At 30.7% G+C, this 24,306-nt stretch overlaps 1 protein-coding gene across 7 annotated transcripts; it reads right to left on the reverse strand.

Annotated features, from left to right (window-relative positions):
- Nucleotides 1-2,958: 2,958 nt before the first annotated feature.
- Nucleotides 2,959-11,678, reverse strand: LOC129299492 (uncharacterized). 7 transcript variants are annotated; one of them, XR_008590583.1, is made up of 13 exons: nt 11,518-11,678; nt 10,830-10,922; nt 10,272-10,400; nt 9,665-9,962; nt 9,413-9,531; nt 8,970-9,102; nt 8,425-8,501; nt 7,394-7,591; nt 6,730-6,919; nt 6,307-6,485; nt 6,014-6,117; nt 5,728-5,929; nt 2,959-3,262 (listed from the first exon to the last, which is right to left on the reverse strand). XR_008590583.1 is itself a non-coding variant. In XM_054937959.1 (12 exons), the coding sequence occupies exons 2-12, from the start codon at nt 10,899-10,901 to the stop codon at nt 5,779-5,781; spliced, it is 1,650 nt and encodes a 549-aa protein (XP_054793934.1). In that variant the 5' UTR covers nt 10,902-10,922; nt 11,518-11,678; the 3' UTR covers nt 5,380-5,778. The 7 variants fall into 7 exon arrangements, 5 of the variants coding, with proteins under 5 accessions (XP_054793934.1, XP_054793935.1, XP_054793938.1 ...); XR_008590584.1 differs by having other exon boundaries at nt 2,959-3,276; XM_054937959.1 differs by lacking the exon at nt 2,959-3,262 and having other exon boundaries at nt 5,380-5,929.
- Between the last annotated feature and the right edge of the window lie 12,628 nt (nt 11,679-24,306).

A 24,306-nucleotide genomic window follows, 5' to 3' on the forward strand; every position in this document is an offset into this window, starting at 1 on the left:
CAAAACAACATTTTTACATTTGTAATCAAATTTAAAGAATCCAAAACAATCAAAAACATACCACATTTGTAATTAAACTAAAGAATCTAAAATGGTCAGAACATTTCCATATCTATAATTCAAGTTAAAAGATAAAAAATTGTGAGAACATTCTCACATTTGCATAGGAACCATTAAAATCTAAGTTAAAAGGGTCCACAACAGTCGAAACTCTCCCACATTTGTAATCGTAATAAATGAATCCAAATCGATCAAAACATTCTAAATTTAAAATCTAAGTTAAGGATCCAAAATGATCAAAAGAATCCCACATTTATAATCCAAGTTAAAGGATCCAAAATAGTCAGAACTATCCTACATTAGTAATCCAAGTTAAAGGATCAAAAACTGTCAGAACAATCCCACATTTGTGATCGAAATTAAAGGATCCAAAACTATCAGAACAATCCCACATTTGTGATTGAAGTTGAAGGATGCAAAACAGTCTGAACATTCCCGCATTTATATAAGAACCATCAATATTCATATTAAAAGTTCCAAAACTTCGCTCTCACATTGTAATCAAAGTTAAAAGATCCAAACAGTCAAAACATTTCGACATTTGTAATGGAGCAGTCAAAATCTATGTTAAATGATCCAAACCAACATTTTTACCTTTGTAATCAAATTTAAGGATCCAAAACAGTCAAAACATACCCACATTTGTAATTAAACTGAAGGATCCAAAATGATCAGAACATTCCCATATCTATAATTCAAGTTAAAGATAAAAAATTATGAGAACATTCTCGCATTTGCATAGGAATTATCAAAATCTAAGTTAAAGGGTCCACAACAGTCGAAACTCTCCCACATTTGTAATTGTAATAAACAAATCCAAATCGATCAAAACATTCTCGAATTTAAAGTCTAAGTTAAGGATCCAAAATGTTCAAAAGAATTCCACATTTGTAATCCAAGTTAAAGGATCCAAAATGATCAGAACTATCCCACACTAGAAATCCAAGTTAAAGGATCAAAAACTATTAGAACAATCCCACATTTGTGATTGAAATTAAAGGATCCAAAACTATCAGAACAATCCCACATTTGTGATCGAAGTTGAAGGATCCAAAACGGTCTGAACATTCCCACATTTGTATAGGAACCGTTAAAACCCATGTTAAAAGATCCAAAACTTCACTCCCACATTTGTAATCGAAGTTAAAAGGTCCAAAATAGTCAGAACATTTCGATATTTGTAAATGAGTTGTCAAAATCTCTATTAACATGTCCAAAACAACATTTTCACACTTGTAATCGAATTTAAAGGATCTAAAACAATCAGAACATTCTCACATTTGTAATTGAAGATAAATGATCCAAAACAATCTAAACATTCCCACATTTGTATAGAAACCATCAAAATCTATATTAAAAGATCCAAAACATCACTCCCACTTTTATAATCATTTTCAAAATACCTGAAACAGTCAGATCATTTCGACATTTATAAAGGAGCCGTCAAAATCTGTTAAAAACATTCCAAAACAACATTCTTACATTTATAATCGAATTTAAAGGATCCAAAACAATCAGAACATTCCCACATTAGTAATTGAATTAAAGGATCAAAAACGATCAAAACATTCCCGCATCTGTAATCAAAGTTGAAAGATCAAAAATTGTGAGAACATTCTCACATTTGTATAGGAACCATCAAAATCTAAGTTAAAAGGTCCACAAAGTCGAAACGTCCCCACCTTTGTAATCATAATAAAACGATCCAAATCATTCAAAACATTCTCAAATTTAAAATCTAAGTTAAGGATTCAAATGATAAAAAAAATTCTCACATTTGCAATCAAAGTTAAAAGATCCAAAATGGTGAGAACAATCGCACATTTATAATTCAAGTTAAAGAATCCAAAACGATCACAATGTTACCACTTTTGAAATCAAAATTAAAGGATCCAAAACGGTCAAAACAATCTCACATTTGTAATCCAGGTTAAAGGATCCACAACAATCAAAATATTCTCACACAAGTAATTGAAATTGAAGGATTCAAATCAGTTGAAACAACATCCCCCAACATTTGTAATCAAATTTAAAAGATTCAAAACATTCTCACATTAGTAATCTAAGTTAATGGATCCAAAACAATCAAAACATTCCCACATGTTCAATCCATGTTCAAGGATCCAAAACAATCATAACATTCTCACATTTGTGTATGTGAATTTATATGTATAGGGACTACAAGCAGCAAAGACACGAAAGTCTGAATTGAAGAGCAAAAGTAGACCCCTATAATTGTATTTATGCACATTTAAATTAGACATCAAATGATATAAACATCACTGAGCCTAATGGGAGTGCGTCACAGATGCAAGTTCAAATAAAATAGCAAAGACATATTTTCAAACAAATGCATTGTCATTTATCATATATGCCACATATGCTACTCCAAAAAATCTCAAGACATGAATGTAAGAAAAAATAAGGCATCGTAACAAGTCACGTTCAAGCCAAATATCAATCCCACTTTTCCCGTAAGAACATTCAAGACAAGTATCAAACAATGCATTGAGAAAGCTAAATATACAATTGAAACAAATCACAAGGCAACTTTCTATTTTAAGTTCAAGAATCCAAAATGATCACAATTATCCCACATTGGTATAGGTCATAATTTTTCCTCATTTGTGTTCCAAGTTCAAGGTTCCAAAACGGTCAATTTTCCCAGATTTGAATATTCCAACATTTGTATTCCAAATTCAAGGATCCAAAAAGATCACAATTTTTCCACATTTGGAATCCAATTTCAAGAATTCAAAAATGGTTAGAACATTTTTATATTTGTACTCCAGGTTAATGAATCTAAAACACTCAAAACATTCCTACATTTATATAGGAGCCGTCAAAACAAGCAACACAGGTAAAAAACATTAAATCCAAATATTTTTGTGAGAAATCTGAAATATCAACCGCATAACTGTAGGCTTTTGTGGCTATACATTGCAGGTGGTGCTGATTTACAGTAGTGGAAGGACTCAAAAAAAGGCCTAAGATTTTCCAGTTCTCTAGCACATCATTGGACCTAATTTGTCAAATATTCTAACAACAAATTAAGATTCTTGCATGCATCTAAGCTAAATCTTCACCCCTTAACAAAAAACCAAAGAATCTTTACGAACCAACCACTGATGCAGAAGAGGATTGTGTCTCCAATACTTGCGATCAGCCTCTACACCATGCTTGTCCACTAAGCTATTTGTTGCTGCGTACAAATAACTAATGCTGAAGTAAGAATTCCCCATCCCCTTGGAATATTTGCACAATATTTTTTAGCATTTTTTTTCCTTGAAAGACGGAGATATAAATGGTAGGTATTTTAAAAAAAAAACAGTATCATGAAAATGCCAGTTGATCAAGTCGGTAGCCATTTTTTTTTTTTTAATCAACTGAGGTAACCGTTGCGTTTAGAATCCTACTGTTATAATAGTTTTCTAAAAGCCAAGTCAAAGAACTAATCAGAGGATTAAGTGAATAAGATCTTTACAGTCAACAGTAAGTTTAGTGAAATTTAATTAAGGACTAACATATATAGAAAATTTACATTTTAAAAAAACCAAATCAAAATGTCATTTTCGATCGCATTTCAAGCACATTAAAATGGAAGACCGAAATTCCATCAATTTCCTTTTACTGAATAATCGAAACACAACTTTAATGGAGTTAATTAGGAAGAATTTATGATTCAATCTAAACCCCAGGAAATGGAAGCCACAGAAAAAAGTTACAGTTATGGAGAGGGAAATTAAAAACAGAGAGAGAAAGTTCCAAACACAACGAAAACAACAAATCTTGCTGTTCAGAAAGAAAGACAAATTAACTTGCTCCAAACATTCCAATCATACAGAAATCTAAGAGAAAAAGATGAAAGCATGAAACGAATCTGTCGAGTCCGCTGCTAGGCTCGAAAGAGCAACCTGGGCCTCATCAACATCTCCAAAGCGATGCTAACCCTTCTCCTCTCTCCGATGTTGATCCTCCGAGATGCCAGTTTCCGATCACCGTGTTCGCACAATCCTACAGCCCCATGGCTACTAATGTGCCCACCAACAGAACTCGCTCGTCGGACCAGGGTTGCTTTGAAAGGACCTTAGGATTGCTTAAGAGTGACGCTACCAGCGGTTTATGTTCATAAGCGTAACTATTAATGATATTGTTTTTGTTTTTTTTTTTTTTGTCTGAGATGTTTTATTATTTTTCGAACAACTAAAACTAATACGTACTTGAGATCATCATCATCATCATCATCCTTTTATATTGAGCTTGGCTTTGAAATGACGGTGTGGCCTTTTCTTTTTTTTTTTTTTTTTGGGTCTAATTGAAAAATTAAACTCATAGTTAATTATATTTTATAATTTATAATATATACACACACTTTTTCACTTGTTATGATAAGAAATCATTTTTTATGAATATCCGACAACCTTAAATTTATTTCACCTTCTTGTTAGGAATTAGGAATAAGATTAATTGACTCTAAATGAAAATTTATCCCAAAAAATTATAATTATTGTTTTAATGAACACTTATTAAAAATCTTTAAGAAAAACAATTATGTGTTACATAAATCAAGTTTTAATAGAATAGATATTTTTGGCAAAAAAATACAGATTATTACTAAGGAAATCAAAAGCTAATACTCCTTCCGGTCCTCATTATATAATATAAGATACTTAATGAAATGTTAATTATATTTTATTAATATTATTTTTATTTAAATTCATTAATTATAGAAATAATGTAATGTAAATTTCAAAAATTTTTCTTTAAATAGAAATAAAATTAGAAGTTTATTTTATTTTTAAACAAAATTAACAATTTGATCACATCTCCTTGATTCCAATAAGGTAATTAGAGAGATATCTTATAATAAAAACCAAATCGAGTATAAATTAACAATTAGAAATTAAATATTAAATACATTGAACATCGTGAATATATTAAGATTTAAAGCATTAATTTTGAAGGAGAACCGTTTTGCTTGGACAATAATAAAAGGCGAACAATTTCAGAAAAATGTAACAATTAAGACATTTATGTCCCGCCTCGTGAACACACGAACAAAATATCATCTAATTAGATTAGTTTACATGTGTCTTCAAAATTACTTTTTTGTCAGGTAAACTAATTGTATAGCATCATTGTTGTTACATGCTATGAATTTAAAATTAACAACGTTAATGTGTTATTTAGTTTTATAATTAAGGGTAGACAGCCTTATAATTAAGAGGGACACCTCTTAAAGTCAACGATCTCGTGAACTTATCCTAATAATCATGATAATAATTCTAGGTACAAGAATTGTGGAATAGGCAACTAAGCTGAATAAGATATCTCATCGGAGTTCTTCCTCTGACTAATATGTTTTTTATTTGTTAGAATATTTCTTAAGTAAAGTCACATCATTTTGGTTTCCCCTTGCACCAATAAAAATCAGCCACCTTGGGCAGAAAATGACACTTGATGCGCCATTTAGTTCAAATCTAGATGGTCCAAACTAATCAATTTTCCAATTGAGAAACCTTCTGAATTCAGAACGAAATTTGGATTACTTTTGCGGCCAAAGTGATGATCGTTTTGTTGGCAAAAACGAATTATCACAGACGAATGACAGCAAAGCTGTATGATCGTTTTCATCGTTCATCAAAGAGACAAAGTTCAAAAAAGCACCTTTTGGGGAGAACGGATGGATGACACATTGATTCAGTTCAGGCCACTCAACTACCCTCGGATGTCCTCGGCCATGCACTTATACAGTTCATTCTTGACCACGTCGATGCCAGTATTGCATGAAGTTGAGATAGAGGAGACCATTCGTCTTTGTAGAATTTTATACTCCAGTGCCAATTTTTCATCCCAACTGCAGTTTTCTCTGAAAATAAACAAAATGAAAATATTGTATAAGAAACTTGTGTTCTGCTAGTAATTAGGTGGAAACACTATCAAATGCCATTACCTGTTATCATCAAGATTTGTGTCATCCAAATTGTCCATCATGTTATCGAAGATAAATCTGAGATCTTCTAGAATTTCCAGCTCATTTTCCAAGTCCCCTTGCAACTGTAAGGAAAATGGCATTCATATCATGAAAAAAGCAATCAGTGAAAATTTGATAGAAAATGCAAAATTTAACTGCATATTTGACATTGAAAATATCATGCTGTCACTGCATTTAATGTGTTTTTGGAGAGCCAAAAACAGCGGTGGATAACCACATGAAATGTAAAATTAGCAAGAGAAAGGGATTACAAAGGTCTTTGTATGCAACATGGGATTTCGACATCTTCGAAAATGGTCCAACAGCGGGGAGGGGAGGCCATAGTAGTACAAATTGTGGTTGTTGGAGAGCCAAGTACCCCGCACCATGTGATTGCTCCAGCTGGAAACGGGTTCATCCTCCAAGGAGCCAACGCCAGAAGCATCAATGTCTGAACAAGAACATGGTAAGCGTCTCTACCAGCACAAGAACATGGTAAGCGTCTAAGCATGAGCTATGAAAAACTCAGAATACAACAACAATAATAACAAGAAGTCTTATCCCTCTAGGCAAGCTCTGAAAAACTAACAATAGTGGCACTAAATTCCACAAGACAAATGACAACATCAAACAATCATTATACATTACTTGAGATGAGAAACATATGGAGAGAAGAGAGAGATGCATGACATTACCAAGTGGGATGACGTCATATGGGTTGTCTCCTTGTGGTAAGAAACCATAAAAGGTAATGAGATGAGAATTAGAGAAGTTCCCATAGCTTAAACAGCATTCTTCTCCAGATCTGCATGGTCTTGAAAGAGGAAATTTCAATGAATTTGTTGCAGGATCTACTTTGCCATAGTGCAGAATGTGTGGGCACAACTGTAGTCAGCAACCAGAAAATGAATAGATTAACTTTCATAAAAGGCTCCATAATATGGCTCGAAAGCTGAATCAAACAATAGGGAATTACATATAACATTCTCAGCTCCAGCTAAGTAATCATCAATAAGACATCATTGTCCAAATGAAATCTACTTTTATACTCAGAACGGTAATCAAAGCAAATAGTTAACCCAGGAAAAAAAAAAAAAGGTGTAGAGCACATAAGGCATGACAAATAATCTAAATAGGCAAAGAGGGAAACATGGAGAAATGAAATGTTAATTCGGTTCTGGAAGAATATGCACATGTTATAAGGTAATTGGAGTCCTTTTAATTTGAATTTTAACTACCTTTGTTTTACTCACTGAATCACAATATTAGAAAAACACCTTAAATTTCTAGGAACAGTGGATGAACTATAGAAGGAGGGAGGAAAGGGGGGGACACAAGAAAGAAAGAGAATATACATACCGAATGATTAAGAAATCCAGCAATAGGAATTAAGCACGTCCTTAAAGTCCCATCAGAAAACATTATCTTCATACTATTTGAGTACCAGAGTTCACAGGCCCATAGAAATTGCTCCCACGTGTACAGCTTTAGTGGAAATATATCAGGAAAAGCATTGCACAGAGTAGGGAATAATTGATCATACTGAGCATGAAGATGCTGCACACAATAAAGTAAACATATAAACGTCATTCTTTTGGAGGGGGGAAACAGTTAACAACATATACTGTATAAATAAAATAAAGGTATGCTTGACCCAACAGTTAATAGCATTCCTTAGAAATTAATATAATAATGAAAAGTTCTGTCATACAATAGCAGCCATCTAAAAGAAGACATATCAAATCTTAGCCTCCTACACAATATTTCTGGAAGAATGTAGCTTATCCATGTGGCCTTAAATCTGCTTCTTGAAAGTTGAAAGCAATTCCATTAAAATGCTGTGAATTAATAGATCATAGCCAGAGGAAATTTTAAGTATTTAACTTGCTTGAAAGAGACGACTGCAAACTTTAAACCACTACAGATCAATTTTTGCCTTTTCTAAAGCCTTTTCCACCCTTCTCTTCAAGGTTAAATGCATATGGAAATTACAAGTTCAACCTGCATAGCACAAAGTTCAATGAATTCCTTGACATATCTTTCAGAGATGTTGCAGGTATCATTCATTGCTCCAGCAAACAGATTGATGCTAAAGCAAATGAAAGGATAAACCTTGCAGTTTGTGTAAAGTTGGACACTCCCTCAACCAAACTTAAATTTAAACAAGGTTATATCCTAGACAATGCCCAAATTCTGCCTTATCTTTAGGTGACTTCTAAAAAAGGGAGCAAGAGGTAGATCCAGCAGGCTAAATGACATTAATAAGACCAATAAACTGAATAAATTAATAAGTTTAGGTTCATGGATTTACTTTGAAACCAAAAGATGCAGGACCCTAAATGTAAATAAATAATCAATAAACAGATGAAAACAATGGAACACATAATTACCTGTCTTGCTTCCATTATCTCTTCCAAGAGCAAGGTTCCTTCTGATGTTGTGATTGCATCAATACCAAAGCTCAACCCTGCGTAATAATATGTACGCAGATAGATGTTATATGGCTCAATTACAGGTGCATCGATAGTTTAGCCAAACCCACATTTTTTGAGGTATCTGATCGCAATTACTCTTCAATCTATCTGTCAGTACATGCACTCAGTCTTCCACTGTTGATAAGGAAGGCAATCAAAGGGGGAGCGCTTGCAAGATAAATTGGCAAATTTATGAAACAGAAAGAAAAGTACCCCTGAGATGCCTATAAAATGAATCAGAGTTACTATTTGCAGGCATTCGTAGCCCTACAACAGCACACTTTTGTCACTCACTCACCTGTAGATGCTAAGTATAAAGAACCTCAACCCACACTGACAATTTTGGGTCAATACAATTAACTATTTTAGTAGGGATACATGTTCTATGTATTTGTGAAGCCTAACAATACAGAATTATGTATTTGTGTGCAGCACATGACATAAATCAGTGGTCAAATTACCAGTATTAAAGTTTTCTGGGAGCGAGTCAAAGTAAGCTCTGAATCTTGAATCCTGATTGTGCCTCTCTTTCATGCTCCATAATAGCAATATTGTCTCAGGTGATATGCCATCAACTTCCTTTAGGGCACAGTACTGCAAAGGGCAAGACCGACAACAATCAGTATTTGAGAATATTTAGTAATGGACACAAGATTCTTTTCTTCCACACATTTTTCTAGCATCATAGTCAAAATTATTTTTCGACATGTGTATGAATATCTATTATGAGTCTAAAACATCATAGCAGCATATTGAATGTAAAAAGGTAGAATAAATGTATGCATGGTTACATATAATTGATCATAGTCCATTAGTTGTTTCCTATTATGACAGTTGGTCAATGTAAGTTTCATAAAGAAATTTTAACCGAGAAATGTTCAAGATTTCCTGCAAGGACTTGTACCATATCAGTTTCATGCACAAGCTCCTCATTAATGATAATGGATACTGGAATTTCTAGAGCAATATCTCCAACTTTAAGATCCTTTTCTGCTATGCCACCTCGACCTGCTCCTTTGACATCTGTTATAAAGTGCAGGCAAAAAAGGTCATCAACATGGATTAAAATTATCCTTGTCTGAAGCAAACAAAGCCATCCCCTTACAACCAAAGAACATTAGAAAACAAAAATTAAGTATGCAATAATGAAACTTACATGCTATCCATAATTGTGTCTTTATGCCATTGCTTTTACCCCATTCTAAGAGTTGTTCTTCTTGTTCACATCTGTGGTCTTTTTCGACCTTTGCTTCCAAACTGTCCTTGCCCCCAAAATCAGAAATTAAGGCAAGAATTGTTGTCCGCAACTCTCGCAGTAAATTTGTGTGAGGATGCTTACAACTAGAAAGTAATGTGTCAATGAGGGAAATGATGGAATTGAGAGCCTCTAACTCATTCCTAGGGCTGTAAAATTCCCCTAATGTACTTGCATCATCAGCAAAATAAAGTTCCACCTGAAATTCAGTAAAATTGGTTATTTAACGAGCTGGAATCCATAGAATGAGAGGGGGCAAGGGAAACGTTGGGTGCAATTTATTTCCGCTTTTCGCCGTTCAATAGATCAAGAGGTTACTGTGATCACAGAATACAGGAACTTAAAAGCTTAAAGGGAAATTTTAATACAAGGTTGTAAGGATATTCCTAATAAGGTAAAGAATCACCTAAGACAATAAACTATTGGTTGTATATAACTCTAGTTATGTCTTGAGAGCAACAATATTAAATTAAATTTAAGTATTTCAGAAAGGAGCAACGGAATCAACCTCATTCAAATGTATGATTCTTGCAATCTGAACCAGTACTTTCACAGTATCACTCATACAACCTGGCTCTGAAAAGCTCCGGAGACACACTACTTCCTTGGCACTAAAACCTTTACTTTGTAGTAATTTCTGTTTAATAAAAATGTGTTAAATAGTTAACCGGTTGGATATAAGAAAAACTCAGGACAAAAATCAATAAGAAGCAATTAAGGAAAGTCCAAAACGATTATTACTATTGAAATCAATGTCAGTGAGATAACCTATTGCCCTACAATTTACCCGCTCTAACATAATATGTAGTGTGCTGCCATCTAAAGTTCAAATTTTCTCATACTCAAAACTTTTTAATAATGAGCACCACAGAACAAAATGCCACCTACAAACTCTGTTTGTGAATTTCTCATCAGGAATATAGATTTCCTTGTGTTGTTCATTATTCGATCATCTAATATTAAATCAACTGCTTACCTGGAAATCATATCATTACAAAGAGATACTAATACCAAAAATAGATACTAAAGCGATTTATTTAAAAAAATTCCATTATCTCGCTTTTACCTCCTTTTTATCATAGAAAATGTCATCTTTAGATAGTTCGAGAACAATTGACAACTCCTCATCTGTATCCATGACTTTACCAGATGACCTTGGCTGCAATTAATAGTTGTTAGCCGGACATTAATTACAATTCAGAATGGATGCAATTAAATTTTGACATCGGTCATCACAAGTCAATAACAAAATGACCATGTTATTCCGAACTGAAGGGAAATCTACAGAACTGAAAATGGCCATCTTTTTGGCATCTAAACGAGCAAAATTTCCTTTCGTCGCTTATAAAAGATAATATTATCTTGGAAAGGAGAGCGACCATTAACTAAACTAAAACAAGATCATTTTACATTTCACTTATGACGAGCAACCATTCTAAAAATTCTAAGAAGAATCGACTGTAGCTTTTTTGGCCATTGGTTTAGCACATATCATCTGGAAAACCTAAGCTACAGTATTTTTGCATAATCACATATGTCGAACAGCAAAGCAGTGAATGGAGTAATTTAAAATCAATAGCCCAAAGGTTACATGAACCACATGAAAGCACTTAGACAGTCCAAATATGAAGGTTTAGGAGCAAAAGGTAGCAATCTGTATAAGCACTGCACTTCAAAACAACTACTACTGACTTTGCATACAGCTTTTGGCAATCCAACAAAAAATATGGATCACGAATCAATGAAGAAATTACCAGAACACAGTAAACTCCAAAAGAAATTAATTGAGGGCTCAGAGAAGAGAGGAGAAGAAAAGACAAGAGTACAAGCTTTACTTGGCAGTACTCTGGTCTCTACTGAAGAGGCATGCAGCAACAGAAGGAAGCAAGTGTTTCGCAAGAACGAACATGGTGGTTTAAGAGGAAACTGAAATGAAAATACACCAATTTCTGCTTCGACCCGGGTTGGAGCGTTCATCGTCCTGGCGTGGACCTATCGTTGGGCTGTTCGGTTATGAATTCATCATAGCCCAGCTCGCTTTCTTTGAAGCCCAAAAGCAAAAATTGTTTGGCCCAAAGATTTTAATATGGGCCACTATAGACCCATGACTTTAAAAGCATCCTTGTTTTTGGGCTTCCATTACTTAGTGGTTCATTGTTAATCCTGAATTTACAATGACGCTGATATGTAACTTTGGACTCAAAATATTTGCCGTCTTAGAATTTAGAAATAATAATAATTAAAAAAAAGCAATTGCTTTGTCATCCTTCTTGCTTCGTACAAGTTAAAATCGAATCTTTTACAATTGTAAATTAACATTATATATATGTTCCCTAGAAAAAATATCACATATATATTATAGTAGAAATGTAGAGGCAAAAAAAAATAGTGACCCAGGAAAACTGGTCTACTTTAGTAAAAGATAACGACATATATTCGAGGGAATGAATGTTGAAGTTAACAATATTTGAATTTCATTAAATTTACCTTTTAAAAAAGAGGTAAAAGATTTTATATTTTTATAACAAAATAATAAAATAGGGAGTAAAAACACTTCAGTGTTAAGTCATAGATCTTAATTTCAGAGGACTTGTTTCCTACATTTTGCAAGTACATAGATTAGAATCTTATTTCAAGAGGCCTAAAGTTTAAGTCTTAAATATACAATTTTGTTAAATACTCGTTGGTAAAGCTTTGCCGTCAATATAATCATAGCCAGCTTAATTCATTAATAATAAGTAATTGTATTAAAAAAACAAGAATCTTACGTCAAGCATGCTATATCTATTAGCACTATTTGATTTATTTGACCTGTTTTAACTTTAATAAATACTTTAGATCAAGCTTATATATATATATATATAATTTTACATAAATAAATAAAGAAGAAGAGAAGGTTTAGTGAAAAAGAAAAGGTGAAACTCAAAGAAAATTGGATTGCATGAGTTTTTTTGCTTTTGAAAACAAAAATTAAAAAACTTGATTGGGTGATTGTTTTGAATTTAATTATTTTTAAAACTATTTCATTTTGAACAAAAAAAGAAACATCTTAAAACTTTTTTTCATTTTATTTTTCTTATTTTTGAAATGCATTACACTTGATTGTTAAAAACTATAGTCACGTTGATTAATCACTATTATAAATCATTATCATTACTTGTGGGCGACCATTAGTATTACTCAATTTTTTTTAATTTTAAAACTGTTTTTAAATATTACAATCAAATAAATTTTCTTTTTTTTTTATTTCAGACGTTTTTGGCCCACATTTGTTTGTCAGTCAGTGTATAAATATTAGTCAATTGGTGATAGTGAAGGATCTAATCTAGATCACAAATGCACTCCTACAATGACCAAGATAAAATTTATAATAAAGCTGTAATATACTCCAATCAATCAAATTAATTAAATTTATAATGAAGGAAGTGCTTTATTATGGAAAAACTGCTGAGAATATTCATGGTGTCCTTCTATGGTACTGGGACCAATTTGTTTTGGGTCAAAAATCAAATCAAAATAAAAATAAGAATAAAGGAAGCTATACTTGATCATCATTAAGAGGTTGATATTATCAGAGAACCAACAAATTAAAATGGCCGCCTTTTCCCACGTATTGGGGGAACCTCGGACATAACCTTTGAACCAAATAAGATCAAAAGATGCAAAACCAGAGCCGCTCGTACTAGGTACTTTAATTTATTTTAAAAAAAAAAATATATTTTGATTCCGGCATTTTGTTTATATTTTATTATAAATTTTTATATTTTTTTCAGTATTTGAAATCCTTATACTTTTATTTTTCAGTGTTTCACATTCATTCAAAATCTCTACACTTTGTTTATTTTATTCATTTAAGGATCTAAAACATAAAAAAATAAAAGTGTAAAGACTTAAAATATTAAAAAAAGTGCAGGAATATATGACAAAATACGAACAAAGTGGAGGAACCAAAAAGTATGTTTTCTCTTATTTATACAATGATCTTAATTATATCCAGGATCACCAAAGTATCATTATTATCTCTAATTAAACAGCCCTTTCAGGATAATTTTTTTATCTGTAATGTTGGAATTTCGATCTTGCATAACAAAAATTATTTTTTTTCCCTACGTTTAACTCGTTGTATTAAAAACCAACTTGGGTTAGCCCGTCAGACCAATAAACTGATAAACCAATTAATCTTCTGACTAATTCAATGAAAAATTTTCGATAGGATCAACCGTGTTGGATTCCACCCCCCCCCCCCAATTGATAAGCCTGAAATGACACTGTTGAGTTCAAAAAAAAAATAGCAATGTGTCATATTCTCGCTTTAGTAAATTTGTTTTGTTTGATTGTGTGCGGTTTATCAAATTAATGTCATTTTAGTTTGCATATTGCTGTTTTTAGATTTATATATGAGTTTTTTTATATATTTTAATTAAATTATATTATTTTTATATTGTCATCTAATTGAGTTTCGTTCAAGCAATATCAAATCCAATTAGAGATAATTCTTTTAAAAATATCTATGTATTCATAGGAATTGGAACTTGAAATCTCATTTGGCTGTAGATCATGATTGAATTAATCATAGGTCACTAATTTTTAAACCACCCTTCTCATCTACACATAGTTAAATATAATATAGCCTTTTATTTGGACGAAGGAATCTAATTTTATCTAAGCATATGTGAATCGCTCATTTTCTCAACTTTTATCTGTCCGAAGATTGGCAGCTTTCGACATATGACACAATGTTCACCACTCTTTTATTTTGATTCGTATCTGATTCTTCTTTTCTTCTGTTTTCGAACCAATCAATAAATCGACGGTCATTAAAACGAACATTCATGCACATACGAGGACCCCCCTTAGTTCTGTGAATTTTGAACCAAAATTTTTGCTTTGATTCTCATTTTGACTGATCGACCAAACTAATTAGGATAAAGTTAAAATTCTGTTAGATAACTTGAAGGCAAAGTTATTGCCTTTGTTTTGGCCATCTTCGTGACTTGCTATTATTCTCCATCTTCGCCACTCTATAACATAATGTCCAAAAATATATATTTTTTTTTTGTTTGCCATAGTATATCCAAAAAAAAATATTCGTGATAATTTATAAGATAGAAAATACTAAATTTTGTGCTTATTTGCTCTCAATGAGAAGGCGAGAACAGATTAATTTTTCATGGATCGTACTAAAATTAGATATAACAGATCACATGAGATCATTCCAGTCATGTTCCATTGTTATCCATTTTTTTAAATTTTCAAGAATTAGTTAAATAGTAATAATAATTGTATTGGACACCAAACAAGTAAACAATAACTGTAGTGCACTGGCCTAAGAAAACAAATTTGCCTTTGGTCTCTTTGCTATCTCATGAACATGTTTAGTTGGTATAAAGCACTGATAAATATCAATTTGGATTTATTAAGAGGTGTAAAGAATACATTTTAACTAATCATTTATAACTCACAAAAAAAAAAAACCAATAAAGGAGTCTATTTTAATTCGTATGATAAAAAACACGTGTTTTATTATGAAAAAATGGTTAAGATTAACTTTTGCGGTTTAATCCATGGGCGGCTAACATTTCTTTTGTGTTTGGGCTAATGATATTCGGATTTGAGTAAAGCAAAAGTTTATAAATTTGGATTAGATTGATGTTTTATTATATTATAATTTTTTGTAATTTCAAAATCTTCATGTATTTTAGTTATACTTACTCAAACTATAATACATGTCATCATTAACTAATTTAGGATAGTGTAAAAATCTTTCAGTCTTGTCAGGTCCAATCCAATCTGAGATGGTCTCAGTCTTGTTCAGTCTATATAGTCACTGTCCTTCAGGATCAAAAAGACTAAAAAGATCAGACTTTTTCTTTGAGTTAGACTGGACAAGAGACCAGACATTCAGACCACTTGGTATAGTCTAGTCCTATTAATTTTTATTATAATTATAATTAATTTATTTTTGAAAAATGTTTGAAGTGTAATTGATGTTAAAGAGATGATTGTATGAAGATTTGTTAAACTTGTTTCTAAATTATTGTTGTAATATAGTGTTGTTAAATTTTGTGGAGTACTGTTTTTGTTAAAGTTAAAAATTTAAATCATTTAGACTATAATAGAAATATTTTTTATTGTTGAAAATTATTATGAATTTATTATTATTTTAAGTATTTTTACTATTCTAATTGAGTTTATTACCTTAGAATGAATTATTGTCTCTCATAGAATAAAAAGAGAAAAAAAGCTAAGTGAGTACTGGATTGACAGAACCAGTCTCCCAGTTCTATGGACCAAGTCCGGTCCTGTTAATCTTCAGGTTATCATTGAATAAGACTGGACTATGGGTTGCCTAACCCAGTCCTTTTCATGAAAGAGATCGAATTTCGGGTTAGGGTAAAGTCTAATGCCGTCCTGTCTTTTGTACAACCTTAAACTAATTCATGGTTTCTAAAAAATTTTAATTGGAATTTTAATTTCTTAAAAATATCTGCACATTTTCATTTATGTCCTTTCAAGTGTTTTTAGTAATCCATGCATAATTTTTAAATATGAAGCATTTAAAAAGAAGGGATAAAAAACCAAGGGCATAAATTAAAAAAATATAAAATTTATTTAATACCTTATATTTTTAAATTAATAAATATTTTTAAAAAATGACTTATATTATAATATAAATGGAGTGTGAAATTTCAATCACTTCATCTTCTGGTTCTCTTCATGTTTCTAGTATCAGCACCAATACCACTTCATCTCTTGTTTCTGTTAAAGCTAGGAATATATATCTAGCTATTTGAGTTGACCTGAAAAACTTGCTATAAGATTTAAGTTGAAAAAAATATTAACCTATGTAATGTGTAACATCCTAATTTTTTAGATAAAAAAAATTTATGAAATTTAAGTTTTTTTTAAAATGATGATAATAATAGGAATTTATATTATTTGAGGTTATTTAAAAATAATAATATGGGTAGGCATTTAATTATGAAGTAAAAACTTAAGTTTAAAATTATATAAGAAATATTTTGTTAAGATATAATTTTAAGATTTAAAAAAAATTATTATTAATGTGTGTGTGAGAGTTAAAAAAAAGAAAAGAAAAGAAAGTAAAAAAAAAGGGGGAGGGGGTTTAGTCCCACATCAATTAGATGTGGGAATGAAAGGCACCTCCTCATGTATAAAAAGAGGAGGTGCATTGTGGAGGAAGCATAAGGAATTATTTATTACAATTTGTGAAAATTGCAACTAAGGGCTCAAGATGCAATTTGTGAAAATTGCAAGTAATGCCCAAAGGTTTGAATAATTAAATTCAAACCTTTAGTTTTTTTTAATATAATTTTGGGACCCATAATTTTATTTTTATATTATTTTTCTCTCTTCCTCTCACGTTGCTTGGCGTCTTCTTGCAAGGGGGGATTATTTTCTTTTTCTTCAGGTATGTTCTAACTTTCCTGTTTAGATTAGCATTTAAAAATTTATTTAATTACAAAATTAATTTTATAGTTATTTTTTAAATAATATTAGCTTTCTAGTGATATGATTATTTTGTAGGATAGAGTAAATATTTTGATTAGAATTTTTCTATAGGATAGTTAATCTGATGATATGATGAATTAAAAATATAGGTTAAAACTCTTAGGGATATAATAAATATTATAAAATATTTTCTTGAGGTTGAAACTCATGTTTAAGAATTTTTGAGTTAAAATCTAGATCTATATGGTTGAATTTATGTGGAATCTGAGATATAGGGATAAACCTATGATTATTAAATATTTATTTAAGTATGAATAGGTATTTTTGAGATTATAGAAAGGTGATTTGAGGCTTCAGGATAATTTTAAATTTTTTAATTTATTTTTGGACGAATTTTTAGAATATAGAAGGATGAAATTGTGATACTAGAAGTGATTTGAGGATAAAAAAATAGTTTATTAGGGTACGAGAATTTTAGAAAAGAATTTGGAAAGTTAAATGAGGCATAAATCTTAAATTAGTGTTAATATGAATTATAAATCTAAGACTTTCTAATTCTTTAAATTAGAGTTATTTATTTTAATGTAAAATTAATATATAGTATTGTGAAATAATTATGTAAATTATATTGACAAAGATAGTGGTGAAAAAGGAGTTGTGAAGGGAAACTTGTTATTCAAGACACAAGGTAACCATTATTAATGTGTTGTGATGAGTGTGTTTGTGAATAGTTATGTGTTGACTTGTTGTTTGGAAAAACTATGAATTATTAAAAATAAATACTGTTATATACTTGTTTGAAATTATTGCCAAGTGGGTCAAAAATTTATTTTTATTTATCATGATGAGATATTATTGTTCAGATATATTCCTGTTTGGATATTTGAATGATGCATGACTTGTCAAGGTATTTTAATGTATGGTGTTAATGGAAATTTCTGTTCAGTTAATTATTACCACGTGGTAAGCCCTCATTGGACCCAATGAGTGGCGTGTCGCTTGGTCCAACTCACCTTTGGCCGAGTGATTTGACGTCCGAGCATGGCGAAAGGAGGATATAAGGTGTAGTCATGTAAATTAAATACTTGTTCGGTTTGTTTGAAAATATTATTCGGTTAAATATTTTGTGTGCCCACTTAGCAATCGCATGATTAGTTACAATCGCATGCATCATTACATATTAATTTTTGATTACTGGGACTTTTAAGTCTCATTCCCCGTGGTTAATATTTTTACAGGAGCGAGTCCGGCCGAAAAAGCACCAGAGGTGTAACTATAGTGTATGAAACACCATCTTTTACGTTGCCTCTTATTTTAAATTATACAATGTATCTTGTGCCAACTTAGGACATATCTTCTTTATGAAGCATGTAAACTCTAATTCTTTTTATTAAAAATATTTATTTGACCAAGAGGATTATGTTTGTCTCTCTTGATTCATGACCTAATTTAAATATCATGCCATGAGGATCCTGACTGTCCCTCATGGTTCTAATTGCTTTTTTTTGAGATATTTTAAGACCTGTGGTATATTGTCTTGGATGTATCATGGTAAGAAAATTTTCTACCATGATAATGGTTTTAATAATTTGCGAAAAATCGGTTTGTATTTTTGAAGGTGTTACATAATGAAAATAGATTTTTTTTTTTAGCTTGGACCATATAAATACGTGAATCCAATAGATTAACTTCTATGAGTTAGAGTTAGCCTGTTGAACCAATATTTTTTTATAAAGAAATGAAAGAAAATTTAAAAATAAAAAATGGAAGGATTCTTGGCACAAAACCCTTCAAGACAAGCAAATTTTAAAATGAATGATGATGAGATTAATCAATCTCATACATTTGTTATGTGATTTTTTCAATTTCATAGGACATCATATCAAAACTTCTAAGTTAGATGTGATTTTAAAAAAATCATTAAAAAATGAAAAAAAAAAAAAAGAATTGGTGGGTTGAACCTAATTAGACTCAACCCGCCAAATCATGAATGTTTAGTTGCGTTAAAAAAAAATTCAACTCATATAAAATTAAATTAAACCTATCTTAATTCATATTTTTTTAACGTATATGGTGTGGAGTAACTCACATTTTCAACTCTAATTTTTCTTTTTTATTAATAAAAAATAAAATAAAATTGATCATTCTCAATCATCTTTTATTTTTGCTTTAAATCTTATCTCATCTACCTCTTTCCCTTGAAATTTAAAAATTGTGTTTGAGTAATCTAGCATTACTGCCATGTTGTGTGCAAAATAAAGAATAAATCAAAACCTTGTGCATTCCAAAAAAAAAAAAAATTGTTACATGCTAGGCATGTGCTGTTTGGCCAAAGATCTCAATCAATGCCTTCGGTTCATGTAGAAAGTACAAGTTCTTTTAAAAAAAAAAAAATCGAATAGAAAGTACAGGTTCTACTTATAGATAGGCATAGCGTGCACTAGACAGAAACCAAACATAAGTGTCTCCGTGTCCAAATAAACGCCACACTTTGTTTTTCTCCTTTTTTTTTTTTAAATCCCCCTTTTCTTTTTCAGCATATTCTTGTTTTCTTAGAAATTGAATTTTCTCGTCGACCAAAAAATTAATCCCAGGCCCCCAAAAAAACATATCGTGCTTTTCTAGCAAGCGTTGTTACAACTTATTTTAATACAATCTTGAAAAATAGATAGATGTCTATCGCTGTTGTTGCAAATTGCAATCCAACAACATTATACAGTTGAATAAAAGTATATTTTTTAAATTTTAATATTTATTATCTTAAATGAAATGAGAGGATTATATTTTAAAATTAGATAGAGAGAGATCGTGAATTAATGGCCCAATCAATGAGATTCGAAGGATTATGTTAATAATGAAAATTAACTTCATGATTAGAATTCATGAAGAGTAAGACTATACATATACAGAGAAAAAGTTTTGATTACACAATTATATAGAACCACACCTTTATGGCCCTTGAATATTACAGGCAAATCAGTCTCGGATCACGTTGCTAAGAGCTTCTCAACGCCCCTCCCTCCCTCCCTCCCTCTCTCTCTCTCTCTCTCTCTCTCTCTCTCTCTCTCTCTCTCTCTCTCTCTCTCTCCTCCCCCTCCCCGTTAATAATGGAAAGTTATACTGAGTTTGAATTGATTGAGAGGTTTAAATTATTAGGTTTATTCATCATATCAAAAGCTAAGTAAAAAAAGATGATATCGTGGACCAACCCCTGAGATATGATTTTCATTTTATTGAGTCGACAATTCAACGGGCCCAATTGTTTTTTATAAGATTAGGTATTTCATTAACAACCTAATATCTTTTAGTACTTTAAGGCAAAATCAAACTCATTAGAAAAACATAATCATGCAGGCAATGGACTCTAGTTGGAAAAAGCAAAGCACAGAACAAGTACGAGAGAGTGAAGTCCATGGAACATTATTATTACCACTTGAATTGAAATCCAATACCCAATAATCAACACTTCAATATCAACATGCCTTTCTTCGTTCTAATTAAGTGAGCTGTATCCAGAAGGCTGAATAGAATGCAGATAAGTTTCATAATTAAAAAAAAATACTTAAAATACTTATGAATAAGATTCTCACCAAGTGAATTGACCAGGTGCACATGATTGGATGAGTGATTAGGGATTAACAAGGGAGGTGTTGTAGGAAAAGTACAGCAATAATTGAAAACTTCAGCTAACAAGTCCCTTTGATGAAGCGAGCCAAGTTTTAGAAATCAAGTAAAACTAGAAACTAATCAAATGATTCAAATTAAAGAAACACTTATGAAAATACTTACAAGTTACAGACTAACTATTGATAACATCTTTGCATTAGTGGTAAAATTTAAACATAGAGTCGAATTAGTTAAGAGCCAGATCCTTGCCAACAGGACGGTGCGAGTACGGGAAAAGGAAGAAAAGGCCAAGAATTCACATCAACATCCAATCTAATTGAGGGGTGGGCCAGGGGTTATGGGTGAATGGGGAACCATTAGAATAAAAATCTTTGGATTGATCCGCAAGCAACACTGATCCATCACACCGTGCGTCCTCGTTTTGTTGCTTCCCCTCCCCACTCTCTGTCACTTCCCTTATTCATTTTCACTTTTGTCTCACTTATTGGATGGATCTCATTTCCGCTCTATTTGACCTTTTCTTTTTTCTTTTTAATTAGTGGTCCTCGTTTCTTTCCTTTTCTGTTTCTGGACTCCCTCTCTCTCTCTCTCTCTCCCCCTCTGTTTTTTTTTTCCTTTGGCCTCAATACTTGACTTTCAAGGGTTGTTAGAGTACTCTCGTCACGAAATTACTTGCACTTCAAATCCATGCAATATAATATCTTGAGTTCTGCTCATGTTAGTGTTCCTAATATGTTAATTGCATCTGGTCTAGTAAAATTTGAACTATCTATCATTACCCATGATATTTAGTTTTGAAAGTTTGATCTAGCTTGATGCGGAATTTAGTCCGGTCTCAATATACTCCTTCTATTTCTATATATAAAAAAAATTATATTACACAAATAAAGAAAGTTAGTTAAACATAATAATTATGTCTAAAAATAAAAAAATAAATTAAAATGTATTGTGTTAATCAACATAAGTATGTATTAATTAGTTTTCGTTAATATAAATTATAAGAGATGATTTAAAAAATGTGTAATAAATATTTATTGAAATAGGTGATTTTGTAAAAGTGACAGCTTCTCTAACAACAAAAAATAAAATAACTTCCAAAAGTGGCTGAATCAAACTGATTGGATCTTGTTTATTTTTCTTTGTTTCAAGGGAAAAAAAAATTAAGGTTTATATATCTTTTATTCCCCAGATCACAGTCCCTCCGTTTCACTATATTGGCCTTTCTAGGGTTAAATTTGTTCTTGCATATTATAAGTTCTTTTTAAGATTTCAAAGCAATATCCAATAATACTTTTCCTGTTTTACCTATATTTAATTCAATAATTCAATAACTAGTTTATTTAATACTTCCTTAATCTTATTTATAAGTATAGAAAGAATACTTATTTTAGTCTTATTATAAAATCACTTTAATAATTATTTTTTCTATTTTTACTCTTTTGCATTTATTAAATATTGGGAATGTCATTAAATATTAAATCTTAAAGTATTTTATCTTTAAAACATGTATAGGAGCATTTAATAAGGGTAAAGTTAAAATTTTTAGATAGAGTTAATTTTTTTTAGCCAACAAACAGAGTTAATGATGTTTATTTTTATTTTTATTTTTTTGCAAATAGGATTAGAATATATACAAAGTTAAACACTTACACATATTCTAATGTAATTAAATGAAGGGAAATTTGATAAACTATATCATATTTTTACATAAACCTAAAATGAAACACAGAATATTAAATATATGACCACTCATTTTGAGGGTTGGATTTTAATGCTCGTCACAGTGTGTGATGAAATCTTCACCGTTTAAGATTAATTTTAATGGTTTGTATTTAAAGTTTTTAACCTATAATTTTTTAAAAATAAAAACTATTTTTTGACAAAGTGATATTTATAAGATTATCTTTATTTTAAAATTTCTCAACTATTAACATAATTATTTATTAAATCTATAAAAATAAAATTATATCAAATCTTGACCATTCAAATTTAATCTAGATAGTTCAGATTACTTCTCAAGTGATGAGTACGGAAAGTGCTCCCTCTTCATGTTGACACATCTGTGTTCTTATATGAAATTTTAATATATAAATTATAAGGTGTGAACAATGTTATTCATTTCTGATACCTGATGTGATAATACAAAACATACTAGCTATATGTGCAATTATCGTTTATTTACTTAACTTTGAATCAATAATTTTTGTCTGTATAAGATGTGATCCAACACAATGTATGAAAGAACGTTGAGTTAGATAGTGTGCTGTGTGAAAAGAAAAGAAAGAAATAGAAACGCATTCACCTACACAGTGGAATGAAGATATGGTTGTAAAGAGAGATCGAGGACGTGTATGGTTCTTCTTCATTGAGAAAGCATTATCGCACGTGTTCTTATCATTTTGTGCTTTTAATTCAAACCCAAATAATATTCTCAGCTCTGCGACGTGGTCAATAATTTCAGCGTGTCAAATTATGACACCTAAGTTTCAAACTCGTAATCTTTGTTTTGTTGGGCTTTCTGGAGGACATTGTGTATCTGTGGATGTGTAAATATTTGTAACCTTGTATCACATAAAGGTAACAATTTTTTATTATTTAATTTTTATATAATGATATCAAAGTATATAAACACGTTATTTGCATTGACGACAAACTTTTCCACCTCTCGTGACTCGTGAGCCTACATTTCAAATTTCATAAAGTAGCTCGTCACAGCTGGAAGAATTATAATTCGATTTGAATTATGATTTATTTATTTTAATAAAGCAAACAAACCCACCCACCCACCCTATTGTATATTTTTTATGAGCAATTTTTAATAACAATATGATATGTAAGAGATTATACAAAAATTTATATAATAATTTACAAATTAAACTTTTTTCATAACAAGCATTTTTCTTATGAAAGTTCAAATATATATTAAAATAAATATTTATAATAAAATGTCATAACTTCATAGTGGAACTAAAAAACCCAAGGAGAAGATAACATTAAAAAAAACAAGGAGAAAATTAACAACAAGCATCTAAAGCATTAAACTTCCAGAAATTTAGTTTTAAAACATTTCAGATAAAAATATTAATCCTATAAATGTTAAAATTTTCTATTTCGTCAAGTAAGATATGTGTTTCATAATGTATGAATGTTTTAATTATTTTTGGCTAAAGTATACTTTTGATCCTCTAATTTTACATAAAACTTTATTTTGGTCTCTTAATTTTATAAAGTATATTTTTAGTTTTTTAACTCTCTTTTTTATCATGTCAATCCTTTAACTCTAACACCATTAAATAATTATTTTTGTGTCAATAATTATTATTTTTTAAAAAATTAAACTTAATAAGTCAACTTTTGAAAATATTTTGTTAATATTTAAAAATTTAATGTAAAATTTTTTTCAATGAAACTAATAAGTATCAAAGTTAAAGGATTAAAAATAC

This window comes from Prosopis cineraria, unplaced genomic scaffold (assembly GCF_029017545.1).
Source record: "Prosopis cineraria cultivar Desert tree isolate PC_DT_omini unplaced genomic scaffold, ASM2901754v1 PC1176, whole genome shotgun sequence".
Classification (NCBI taxonomy): Eukaryota; Viridiplantae; Streptophyta; class Magnoliopsida; order Fabales; family Fabaceae; genus Prosopis; species Prosopis cineraria.